Source organism: Eptesicus fuscus, chromosome 23 (genome assembly GCF_027574615.1).
Source record: "Eptesicus fuscus isolate TK198812 chromosome 23, DD_ASM_mEF_20220401, whole genome shotgun sequence".
NCBI classification, from domain to species: Eukaryota; Metazoa; Chordata; class Mammalia; order Chiroptera; family Vespertilionidae; genus Eptesicus; species Eptesicus fuscus.
The window spans coordinates 25132449-25145569 of NC_072495.1; the positions used below are offsets into that span (position 1 = coordinate 25132449).

Here is a 13121-nt window from a genome sequence, read left to right on the forward strand (position 1 = left end):
GCAGGAGTTCTAAACCATTTTTTGGTAACTGACATTTTCCAAGCATCAAATGTGTATACTAGTAAAGTAAAAGGCCTTAAAATATGGGCTGTCAGTAGTGGGGTAATTTTTGAACATCATCTCAGATTTCTGTGCAGATGTACCAAGTAGTAATCTTGAAAAGTCAGTTTAAAATCTATTTCATTTGAAACCTTTTCTATTAAATGATAAACATTAAGAGAAAGAACATCATTTTCCACGTCACCAAAACTTCCTAGTCAGCAAGAAACAGAACCAAGTAGTCAGCAGAGCATTGCTCCAATGCTTGAGAACTCAATAATGTCCTTGACAACATTCTTCGTAGGGCACTCATGCAGGCCTGTCGCTTGCATCCCCTGTCATTTCCTGTTCCAATTCATTAGACCCCAGGCTTTCCCAGAAACACACAACCCACATGGAGACTCTTCTGCCCGTCAGCAAAGATCAATTTGAAGGATGCAGAAATTGATATGCAACTCTCGAGTGGCCATGAGGTCTGTAATAAATTGCCACCTACACATGGAGTTATATTTTGTAGGTTGACAGAGAGTAGGCAGAAAGAGTAGGAGCTCAGATTTAGACCTTACAGTCAGGGCTTATATCATATTGATTGGCTTCTCTTTGGCTGCCAAAGAATGGATCAAATTCAGAAGCTAAAGCCAAGCTGGCAATCCTTTATCTTTTGCTTTCTCTTTAAAAAAAAAAAAATACCCTAAATAAGTTAGGCAATATAACAGTTTACACATAGAGGCTTGATTTAAAACTTAGTTATCGAAATCATTTAGCCTCTCTTTCCTTCTCAGAAATACTGAAAATTTAAGGACCAGAGTCACACTCATAAACACATTTATAAACATTACTGACATCCCCCCCGCTAAAAACACACACCTGGCAACTGCATGCCCCAGTGGAGATCAGGATAAAATAATACCCTAATGCAGAAATGAGAAGGTTTGAAATAATACAGCTGGCATGAGAGAGCCACATCTGACGTAACCTCAGTGAGGAAGAAGTCAAAGATGAAAGGGGATTCTCTCCTAATAACCATGACCGAGGCACTTGGAATTGCAAAGGCAACGTTTAGCTTTCAGAAGCAGGTTGCTTCCACAAGTAAAAAGGATCTTCCACTTTTTCTTTCCTAGTTTTAAAGCGGTGGGCAAATGTTATTCGTTTAACGTAGTCTAACCATTGCCAAAGAATGAGCAAAGGAAATGATATGCATACGCTGTCCTTCTAAAAAGCCAGCTCCTTTGTGAAGTTGTCTTGATTCCCTAATCAGAATGCATAGCTTCCTTCTCTACACGCTATCGCATCATTGATATCTGCATTAATATCTGCAGACTATTTTCTATGTGAGTAATGTGTTTACAGTATTTCCCTCTCTTATTAACTGTAAACTTCCACAGCTCGGGGACCGATCATTCTCTCTCTGGTCCTCACAGTGCCAAGCAGAATAAATGCTTGATGAATGAGTAAGTATGGTGCTGTCAGCTTTACGATGATTGGGAGTTACGATGATTTTAAGAGTTCTAATAAAAGTTGAATGCAAACAGGATAAAGAAACCATACTTTCTACTTAGCTGCTCTCTCCACCCTAATCTCTTTTCTCTATTTGGTATCATGACATACATTGAAGAGAGAGCCTCATCTAGAGATGTCCTCCTGGGAATACATTTTATAGTCAATACTAGAGGCCCGGTGCACGAAATTCGTGCGTGGGTATGGTCCCTAGGTCTGGCCTGAGATCAGGGCCATCTTCCCTGGCTGCCTGCAGCCGGCCCTGCCCCCCGCTGCCACCCACGCCCAGTTCCCCGTTTGCCATTGGGCGATCGGAGCCTACTGGCCAGGGGAAGGAACCGAGAGGTGGTCAGTGAGCCTCACAGTGACTGGTCAAGTGGTTGTTCTGGTCATTCTGCCCTTAGGGTCAATTTGCATATTACTCTTTTATTATATAGGATGTCTATTTTGATAACCCTCAAGAAAAGCATCTTTTGGAGAAGATTCCCAAGGTTAAACCGAACCTGATAGCGAGAGTTTCAATCAGTCAGACAAACGGTATCTATTTCCCATGACAATCAGTGTGCTGTCAGATGCCTCCGAAGCAACTCCAAGATTCTGAAAGCTGACAGCATTACTCCACAAGACTCTACTAACAATGTGTGAGAAGGAAAAATGTCTTTAATTCTCAAAACCAAGGTCTAACTGGAGACTGATTAATGAGGAGTGACAACTGTTCCAGGTTCACAGAGTAGAATGAAACATATCTAGAGAGAGAAAGGTTAGCTTTAGGCAATGAAAGTCATCTCAAAAAGGTACCTTCCCCTCTATTTTCACCTGTTTCACATTTCACAGGGTTTGGCAAAACTTTAACAAGTGGTTATTTGGAAATTTCTAAACAATGATCAATTTCTACCACAATGCACATTTTTTCTTTCCAAAACAAATAAGTAACAGGGAAAATTCCCAATCTCTTATCACTGAAAGGTACAAAAGAAGCTGGGAAATTGTCTGAATATCATATAGCACTTTTGAGTTCATTAGGCTATTATCCCTAAGTCTGTATTTAATCAAAGATGAAAGTATAGCCCTGGCCGGTGTGGCTCGGTTGGTTGGAGCGCTGTCTGTACACTGAAAGGTCACGAGTTCCATTCCCAGTGAGGGAACATAACTAGGTTGGGGGTTCGATGCCCGGCCCAGGTCGTGCAGGAGGCAACCAATCGATGTTTCTGTCTCACATGGATGTTTCTCTCTAAAAATCAATGAACAGGATTTTTTTTTAAAAAAAGAGGAAGAATACGAGCTCAAACGCTTTTAGGAGACAGGAAGCAAGTCTTTGGCTTGGGATTTCTGTGTCTGAATGAGTGCTAAGTCAGCTTCGCAGAAGAGTATCAGAAATTAGACTGGCTGGAGGTAAGAAAGAGACTGAAAGGAGAGGTGTGAGACCATGGGTTGTACTTGTGACTTGGTGTCTCTGAACAAGCTTAGGGACCTTGAGCAAATGACTTAAACTCTAATCTATAAAGCAAGAGACTAGACTTTGATGATTTCTAAAGCCCCCTGTAGCACTGTCCATTTTTAATTGCCTAATATTTATTCCTTAAGTCTGGGGTTAGGCGAGGTCATTCACCTAGCTCTGTGAATACCTTCAATGAACATCATAAAGGGCAGTGTCCTCAAGGCGTTCCTAAGTCAGGGGGAAAGGGAAGGCTCTCCCCACAGCTCCACAGGTGCTCATTCATGCAAAGTTACAAGGAAACCAGCAGGCACTGAAGACAGAAAGGAGGAGGAGAAACTCCAGAGCCCTTAGGAGGGAGAGAAGCTAATGTATTGTTTCAGTCCAGCAATGTTCATTGAGTGTGCCAGGCAGTCGGCAAACTGCGGCTCGCGAGCCACATGCGGCTCTTTGGCCCCTTGAGTGTGGCTCTTCCACAAAATACCACGACCTGGGCGAGTCTATTTTGAAGAAGTGGCGTTAGAAGAAGTTTAAGTTTAAAAAATTTGGCTCTCAAAAGAAATTTCAATCGTTGTGCTGTTGATATTTGGCTCTGTTGACTAATGAGTTTGCCGACCACTGGACTAGGAGGTGGAGGAGAAAAAAACACACAAAAAAACCACAGGCTAACAAATAAAATATAAAACCCAGATTGTGGGAAGTTCTATGAAGGAAATAATAATGAGAGGGAATAACTGTATTTAGGGGTGGGTGTGGGGTGGACTGCCTTTAGCATAGGCCGGAGGGGGAAAGCTCTTTGGAGACCGTGGTAGTTGACTGAGCTGAGACCCACAGGCAGATGAGAACCAAGCAGCCAGCGTGGAGGGCTAGCGATTTAGCCAGAAGGGAGCTGGTAAAAGCGGAGGTTGAAAAGGGCTGGAGCAGAGAGAGAGAGAGAGAGAGAGAGAGAGAGAGAGAGAGAGAGAGAGAGAGAGAGAGAGAGAGAGACCATCTGTGTGGCTGGAGCTTAACGAGCAGTTAATGCTGGAAAGCACAGGATTATAGTAGCAGTTCCCAACTAAGGGCGATTTTGCCCTCTCCCCGCCCCCTCCCGGGGTACGTTTGACAATGTCTGGAGACATTTTGGGTTGCCACGGTTTGGGAAGGGGGGTGGAAGTGCCTTACAGCTGAGGTTGAGGAACCCTGCTCTAAAGGAATATTACAATCCCAACTTTTGATGTTAGTCATTATTTTATCAACTCGTGTTTTGACCAACTTGACTCCCTCCCCCTTCCCCCACTTTACTTTCAGAAACAAAGTGAAAAACAAACTTCACGTGCCCCACGGCTTCATCCACTCCCTTAGGAGATCCCGTGGCAGCGGTTCCGGGGACGGCACGCACCTGAGCAAAGCTCCACGGGGCAGGTCCTAAGGGTGCACCTCAACACGGGGAAAAGGCTCCGGGGCGAGGAGCCGCTCCCGGGGGGGGCACCCCGGCCTAAGGGACCGGGCTTAGGGGCAGGGTAGGGAGAACGTGTGCACGTTTTATTTGCATGATTACAAATTAATGCTGAAGACAATGCCATGTTGGGTCTATGCATAGGAAAGAAGTGGAGATGCCGTCGAGGGTTGCAAGTTCTGCCGTCCGGACCTCCAAATCCCCCTTCCGCGCGGGCCCTGGCCCCTCCAGGCTCTAGCGCCCCCTCCCCCACGCTGCCCGGCGAGGGCCTCAGGTCTCTCTGGGACCCCGGGGCCCGCGGCCAAGGCTTCGCATTAGCCCTCGGCCTCTCACCCAGACCCCTCCCGGCCCCCAGACCCTCCCCGGGCCCGCAAGGGCCTCCCCGCTGCCGCCTCACCTGTGGGGGGTGGGGGTGGGGAAGGGAGGCGTCTCCCCAGGAAGCCCCGCGGCAGGTTGTCCTCGAGGTACCGGTTACCCAAGTCGAAGGCGCCGTTGGGTCCTGTGTAGCCCCGCACCCCGGGTTTCCCGCGGCGCCCCGTGCTCGACGCGGGTCACCCAGGCCCCGGAGCGCCGGGCCAGGCTTCGGAAGGGCTGGAAACGCCGGAACAGAGACGCCAGGCCGTCGGCGTGAGGGGGGGTAGGAAACTGTCAACAGGTGTCCGGCCGGGAACACGGGCCGGTGTTAAGGGGGCCGGGCGTGGAGGGGGCCGGGCCTGCCAGGGGCCTATTGGACGCCGCTCGGCTCTTATTTGCATATTCATGAAGCAGGGAGAGGACGGACGCCAGCGTACGCTCCGAGAGGTGATGAATTATTCATGAAGGGCTCCGCCCCGCCCCCCGAGAAGACCTGGTTGATTATTCATGAGCTCGAGAGGCGGGTTTGAACCGGAAAAGGCCGTTGTGGCCCCCGCGGCGGGAGGCGGGCGGGCGAGCGAGGCCTGCGGGGAAAAGGGCCCTTGACGATTGCTCGTCTTCTAAGGCTTCTGTGAACTTTTTCTTTTCTCTTCACCGGAGAGTTTCGGTTCGGTTTGAAAGTGTATCGCTGGGGCGCCACATACTGTGAGGAGACACTCCGGGGCCGAGGAGAAGGCCGGGGGGGAAGCTTCTAGGTAACACGGACCCCTCCGCGGTCGGCGACGACGGTGGTCACGTTTCCCAGGGGAGGCGGGGAACACCCCATTTGCCACCATCTTAGGGAGCTTTTCCGTCGAGCTTTTCGGGGGAAGAGAAGGAATCCGTCTGGGAGAGGAAGCTGGCTAAGGCGACCAGGACGCTGCGTGTTGCAGGGAGCCGGGTGTGGAACCTTCGAGATCGCTGTGAGCCAGGCCCGGTTTTTCTCTCGCCGCCATGTTGGTTTCCTGCCAGAATCGATACCCAACCGTGTGGGGCGGAGTCCCCGCCACCGAGGGACCTCAGCTCTCCTTTCACTTTTATCCAGGATGTGCCCTTTAATCTCGGTGGACTTTAGTTCCCCAAACAGCACCGGGGAGAGAGTGTCTTGAAACGCGGAGGTTAGCCAATCACCAAAAACGGGTTCAAGTTTGGCCCAGCCCTGTGGGTACATCGTGTCCTTGGCTGGTGAAAACGGAAAAAAAAAAAAGAAAAAGAAATATGGTTCTTGCTCTTCAAAGAGCGCTTAATCTAATTAGGGCGACCATCTCATTTCTTCCCCCAAGGAGCCGTAAATCTTTGGAGATGTGTGGACAGTCTTTTTTTTACATTTTTGTAATCCTAAGGGGAAGCTTAGCACATTGTAGTCGCCCAGTAAAAACGTTGAATGAATGAATAATTAACGTGGCGCGAAGAAGATATTAAAAAACACACCAAAAAGCTAATAGAGTGGAAACCATTTCCTCTGAGTGAACCTGGAGCAGGGGCATTATGGGGCCAAATGGGATGTGTTAAAAGGGGTGGGGTGGGGTGGGGGAGGGGCTAGTAATTTATGAAAACAGACTCAAGGGGGATCCCTCGAGGCCCTGGATGACCTTTGGCAAACCAAGTCCTCTTGCTGGACTTTGCTTTCCTCTTCTTTATAGTTTTATATTTTAAATTTAAATACATGACCCATTTTGAATTAGTATTTGTATGTGGTGTGAGATTTAGGTTGAGTTTCTCACCTAAAACCCCCCTCTCCCCCCCCCCCCATACCTTATGGATTTCCTATTATTGCACCAACACTATCCTCCTATATAAAAAAAGGCTAATATGCAAATCAACCCAATGGCAGAATGACCCTGGCTATGATGCACACTGACCTCTAGGGGGCAGACACTCAACGCAGGAGTTGCCCCCTGGTGGTCAGTGTGGTCCCTCAGCGGCTCAGCCAGAAGCCAGGGGAGCACAGCGATGGTGGCGGGAGCCTCTCCCGCCTCTGTGACAGCGCTAAGGATGTCCGACTGCCATCAGTCGGACCCCCTCATGGGCTCCCAGACTGGGAGAGGGCGCAGGCCGGGCTGAGGCGCCCTGCCCCCCTCCCGAGTGCATGAATTTCGTGCACTGGGCCTCTAGCTGGTTATAAAGACTACCCTTCCTCCACTGAATTGTTTACCCTTTTCTTTAAAAGGGACTGGATTAGTTGTAGAGGATGTCTCTTCAGTTGTAGAGACCATTTATGTTGAGAGAGGAAAGGGGAGAGAAACTGATCAGTTGCCTCTGGTACATGCCTGCCTGGGGATCAAACCCACCATGTTTTGGTGTATGGGACAACGTTCCAACCGACGGAGCCACCTGGCTTGGGCCCTGTCTTATTTCTCGCAGTCATTAAGGGAAACAGTTGACATGTTGAGTCAGAGTTGAAGGTTACACTCAGAAATGAAGTTATAGTCTGAAGTCATTTGTTGGAATCTTTAAGGACCAGAGAAGCCTTAGGGGGTTTTCAGTCTCAGATGAAATACTGTAAGAGAGCGTCCCCTAGTGCTGCTCTGAAGAAGTCATTTGAGAGGAATCATTACCTGTTCATTATCTCTGTCACCACCTGGTGGCCTCAAATAAGTCTGCCCTCTTTTATTTGCAAAATCTTCCAGAATCTTGCATTAATCTATACACAAAAACAGGTCACAGGGTGACCCAGAATGGAATTTCTTTTAACGGACTATTTTACAAATATTTTGGTCAGAACTGGATAAAACCTTGAAAAGAAGCCACAGTTTAGATTAAAGCCTTTGAAAAGAAAAGGGGAAATTTACTTCCTTTTTTTTTTTTTTTAATGGAGTGAAGCAATGGAAAGAAAACCTGTTTCGTTTAGTTTTTTTCCTAAGGAACAGCTTAAGATGGAAGAAGCAGCAGGAGAGCGCCTAGGCGGGGCTGCTTGGGCTCACTGAGAAGTCACAGAAAAGGGGGCCTCGGAGATAGGTTCAGGGGTGAGCTGGGATGAGCCTTGGCTGCCCATTGCTCCCCTCCTGGGTCCTAGAGTTTAGGAGATGCACGCCTGTGGGGGATGCATGCATGGGTGTGGGCATGCTCCAGGGAGGCAGAGTGCCTAGATGTATTTTAAACAATGGTTTTTATTGTGGTAAAATGTACATAACAAAATTCACCACCTCAACCATTCTCAAGTGTACAATTCAGTGGCACCAAGCTCATTCACAGAGTTAGACAACCATCACCACTATCCATTTCTAGGAAATTTTCATCACCCTGAACAGAGACTCTGTACCCATTAAACTTTCCATTCTTTCTACCCGCCAACCTCTGATAACCTCTATGCTACTGTCTATGAATTTGACTACCTTCCTCATGTAAGTGGAATCATGCAATATTTTTCCTTTTGTGTCTGGCTTATTTCACTTAGCATAATATTACCCATGTTGCAGTATGTATCAGGATTTCATTCCTTTATAAAGCTGAATAGTTTTCCATTGTACATACCACATTTTAAAAAATCCAACTGCTGATGGATAGTCCCATCTTTTGGCTATTGTAAATAATACTGCTATGAACATTGGTATGCAAGTATCTGTTCGAATCCCTGCTTTCATTTGCTTTGGGTATATACTTAGAAGCGGATTTGCTGGATAATATGGTGATTATTGAACTTTTTGAGGAATTGCCATACTGTTTCCATAGCAGCTGCACCATTTTGCATTCCCATCAGTAGTGGTTTTAATTTTTCCACATCCTCACCAATTCTTGTTATTTTCCTTTTTTTTTTTTTTGAATAGCCAACCTAATGGGTGTGAAGTATAAACATTAAATTTTGAATTGGCTTTGAAAATCAATTACACACGAAGTTAATTCAAGAAATTATTTTGAGGTGCTGCTATATGCAAAGCACTGTTACACTTTGAGGGAATAACAAGGATGAAAAAAATATATTATTGATGGGGGGGTCAATCCTCACCAGAGGACATTTTTCCGCTGATTTCTAGAGAGAGTGGAAGGGAGGAGGAGAGAGAGAGAAACATCGATATGAGAGAGACACATTAATTGGTTGCCTCCCACATGGGCCCCGACCAGGGCCGGGGATTGAGCCTGCAATTGAAGTATGTGCCCTTGACTGGAATTGATCCTGGGACCCCTCAGTCCGCAGCCCGATGCTCTATCCACTGAGGCAAACCAGCTAGGACTCATTAGGTGATTTATAATATTTTTCTCCTCCAAATGTATTTGGGAACAAGTAAGTCAACTTACATTTTCATTGGGTGGTTGGAAAAACTGATCCAGAGACTTTATGCCAAATTAAAAAAAAATTGTTTGTGGAGATCAAAATATTTATTAAACTAATTTTCCAAACAATATAGTCAAATGCTAATTTTATAATATTTCTTTGTAAAATTCACAATAAGGATTATATTGGGCAAGGTCTCTAATTGGTTTATTTTTTCTTTCTTTTATTTATTTATTTTTTTGCAGGTTAGACTTAAAAGAATCCTGATACGTTACTATAATGGCCATTGCTCAGCTCTCTCACCCCATCAGAATTCGCAAGGCGTATAAGGTATTTAGTAAGAATTATGGCTTCTCTGTCTCTGCAGTAGCCTATTCTCCATCTTACTGCTTCACTAATAAACTCTATTTCACTTAAAAATTGAATTAAAAGAAAATTGATGACTATGTAGTCAGTTCAGAATGATGACTTTAATCTTTGGCATTTTTTTAAACAGCAGTTTTATCAGTTAATTGGCACAAAATTTCTGGCAGAGCATGTCTATATTTTAACTGCCTAATGGACTGAGGATGTTCAGAAAATTAGAATAGACTCCTACAAAATAACTTACTGGGTGTTGTTTCATATTTATATACTTAGATTTTCTAGGGTAAAAGAAATCAGAAACAAAAAAGATGTTTAAAGAGAGTGGTTCTTTGTTAGACATTCACTTCCTGAAACAAGAAACTTCTGAAGTACAACATGATGTAGTTATAAGAACTGAGGGAGAGAACAATGAGAAAAACTTGTATGCTGGGACGCGTGGGGGGCATGCCAGGGCTAGGCAAACTTGCTGGTTTATTTTGGCAAGTTTATCTTGTCCCATGACATTCATTAATGAACCATTTATGTATTCATTGAGAGCCCAATATCATATAATATGTATGTAATACTGTATTATCCTCTGAATGAATAAATAAATAACAAACTTCACCCTGACCGGTGGCTCAGCTGGTTGGAGCATCGTCCTGTATACCAAAAGAGTGTGGGTTTGATTCCTGGTCAGGGCATATACCTAGGTTGCAGGTTTGATCCCAGTGGGGACCAGTACAGGAGGCCAAATGGATGTTTCTCTCTCTTCCTCTTTAAAAATCAATAAAAACATATCCTCGGGTGAGGATTAAAAAAAAAAAAAAGACTCTTCATCTTCTAGAAGTTTATAATCTGGTTAAATTAACATTTGCAGGAGTTAAGTCAATATACAAAGTAATATATGCGAAAGAGAGTAAGGCAATACAAATGATAAGAATTTATAGATTTTATATAGCCTGGAATAGTTTGTATGTTCCTCATGAAGGAGATAGACTTAAAGTGAATCTTGAATGATGAAAATGATTTTAATAGAGGAGAGAAAAGAGAATTCCATGAGGGAAGCCTATCATATGCTTTGCCTCAGAATAAAAAAATGAGCGTGGCATGTTTCAGAGAATAACAAAGAACCATCCTTACTGAATTGGATGGTTGAACAGAAATAGTAAATAAAATTGAATAGGAACTCTGAGGATAAATAATATGGATCTTAAGGCTAAGGAACTTAATACTTTATTCTGCAATCAATAGGAAGCCAGTGGGTTTGATCAGGAGAGTGAGTAAAATAATTGTTTCAGGAATATTAAGCTGTAGCAGAAATAGGAAATATTGAAGTTGAAGGAGAATTGTGGCAGAGAGAAGGCAGCCATCTTTCTTACTCGAATTCAATATACTCACCAAGCTGCTGATCTCATTTAGTTTTCTAAGTGTGCTTTCTTCCTGGGGCAAAGATGCTGAGCCATATATATGAATTGCAATCAACTTGGCAGTTATTTTTCTCACTGAGTATTAACAAATTGACCCTTTGATATAAATAGATCTTTGTAGTTTGGACTACATGAGCTACTTCTCCCAGTAAGTTTTAAGTGATTTTGCTATTTAATATTTTAGACAATAATAATAACTATGAAGCTAACATTTATTCATCACTTACCATGTGCCAGGCACTGTGCCAAGGGATTTACTAGTATATTATTATTTCAATTAAACTTTGCAATAAGGAAGAAACTGAAGCTCCGAGAAATAAAGTAACTTAGGTCGTGTAACTTGACAGCTAAGCTGTAAAACATCATGTGTCATTATCACACTATCTTATTAAAATAATTTATAACAGTGTTGTTTTACAGTATTTATAGTATTTTCATGTATTAGGTATTATCAAAATGATAGCTAAGTGAAATAAGTCAGTCAGAGAAAGACAAATACCATATGAGTTTACTCAGGTGGAATTTAATGAACAAACTGAACTACCAAGCAAAATAGAGACAGACTCATAGATAGAGAGCAGACAGCTCTAGAGGGGGCAGGTGGGATTGGGGTGGGGGTGCTAGGGCCGATGCCAACCACTGAGCACACAGGCCAGTGTGAATACTAATCTTTTTCATCCTTTTTTTCCAGGGACCAATTTTCCCATCCCAAATTAGTGATAAGGAAGAGTCATTGACAATGGTGAAGAAACTTTTTGCTACTTGTATCTCATGTATAACATATTTAAGGGGCCTGTTTCCAGAAAGCTCTTATGGAGACCGCCGTTTGGAAGGTAAAGTTTAACTAAATGGTTACTTTGGCTATTATGTCCCTTTTCTCTATTTGGCAGGAGTAAACCTTAATTTCTTGCAGAGTGTGCTGAGTCCAAGTTATGGGCCTGTTCTTTAAGAACAATTTGCTAATTAATTTTCCATTTTAATTTGACTATGTTTAGTGGTCTTACTTATAGGAACTATTAGTTCCTGGCCAGATAACAAATGACAGACTGAGGAGAAAAGAAATCTATATGGATAAGCCCAATAAATCTAAACTAGACCTATAAAAGCAGCAGCCAAATCAAAATCTATTTGGGATGCTATGGATTTGCATCCAATTAAATTTGTTCTTTGAATTATACTTTGGCATTGAGAGCCAGGTGAAAACTCTTCTTCCTATTAACATATATGTAAATATGTTATAAAAGTGCATATTCATGCCAAACCCATTTGTTGATTAGCATGTATATTTAAACAATTATTACTTTAATCAGCTTTGGTCCTTTCTCAATGCCAGGCCTTCAATTTGCCTTCCTTTTGTTTCTTTTTTATTTGTATTTTTAACATTTGATTTGAGAGAGAGGAAGGGAGAGAGAAAGAGAAACATTGATTTGTTCCGTTTAATTATGCATTCATTGGTTGATACTTGTATGTGCCCCGATCCAACCCACAACCCTGGCATATTGGGATGACGCTCTAACCAAATGAGCCACCTGGCCAGGGCCTTTTTGTTTCTTGTGTCCTCAAACTTATGATCTCATTTCCTTATATTACAAGCTGTTTTTTGACTCCTTTTCTTCTGTTGAAATTTTTAGAAAATGTACCTAGGACTCCTCAATTTTTCAAAATCTTATTATTTGTTCAAAAAGCTGGATTATAAAAAAAAGCTGGATTATGATAACAATTCAGAAAATCTTGCTGATTTGTTACTAAAGTAGGAACTACCTTTGAAAAATAAATAGGTGCGGTCTCTCTCTTGGAGGCACACACACACACCTTTCTTCCCTCAGGCCTGCATCCTTACTTTTCTCTCCTAAACTCTAAGGGTCTCCATGAGACTTGCAACCAGGAAGCAGCAGGCAGTGGCAGCTCATCCCAGGCTTACCCCCTGAACCTGTCTCCAAGGCCCCTTTTCTCTGACTTTCCAGTGAGCTCACAGCAGCTCATTTCTATAACATTCCCAGAGAGCCAGAGCCACCCCACCTAGGCTCTCTCCTGTTGCTTCTTCTATCCTGAGTCGTTCCTTGTTAGACTATCCCCAGCTTTAATAAACATACTGTCAAAATAAAAAATAAAAAAGTAAATAAATAAATATAGAGCTACAAGTGTCCTTGTAACATATTTTTTAAAATCTGACTTTACTTTCAATTTCTCATATCTGTACTTAATTATAACCTTAGCCTCATTTCAATGTAATTTTCTTAAACACTAGAGGCCCGATGCACGAAATTCATGCAAGGGGCTCGGCCCTCGCAGCTCCGGCTTCGTCTGGAAGGTCGTTTGGTTGTCTGGTCT

At 43.5% G+C, this 13121-nt stretch overlaps 1 protein-coding gene across 2 annotated transcripts in view; it reads left to right on the top strand.

Annotated features, from left to right (window-relative positions):
• The first annotated feature begins 5319 nt into the window (after positions 1 to 5319).
• HORMAD2 (HORMA domain containing 2) overlaps positions 5320 to 13121 on the top strand; it is a 50556-nt gene continuing 42754 nt past the window's right edge. The window contains exons 1-3 of one of the 2 annotated variants that reach the window (XM_008142821.3): positions 5320 to 5518; positions 9261 to 9345; positions 11482 to 11623. In XM_008142821.3, the coding sequence (XP_008141043.2) occupies positions 9295 to 9345; positions 11482 to 11623 (193 nt within the window). In that variant the 5' untranslated portion in view covers positions 5320 to 5518; positions 9261 to 9294. Of the gene's footprint in view, positions 5519 to 5906; positions 5921 to 9260; positions 9346 to 11481; positions 11624 to 13121 lie in introns of those variants that run through there. The other variant, XM_054712790.1, reaches the window with a different exon arrangement.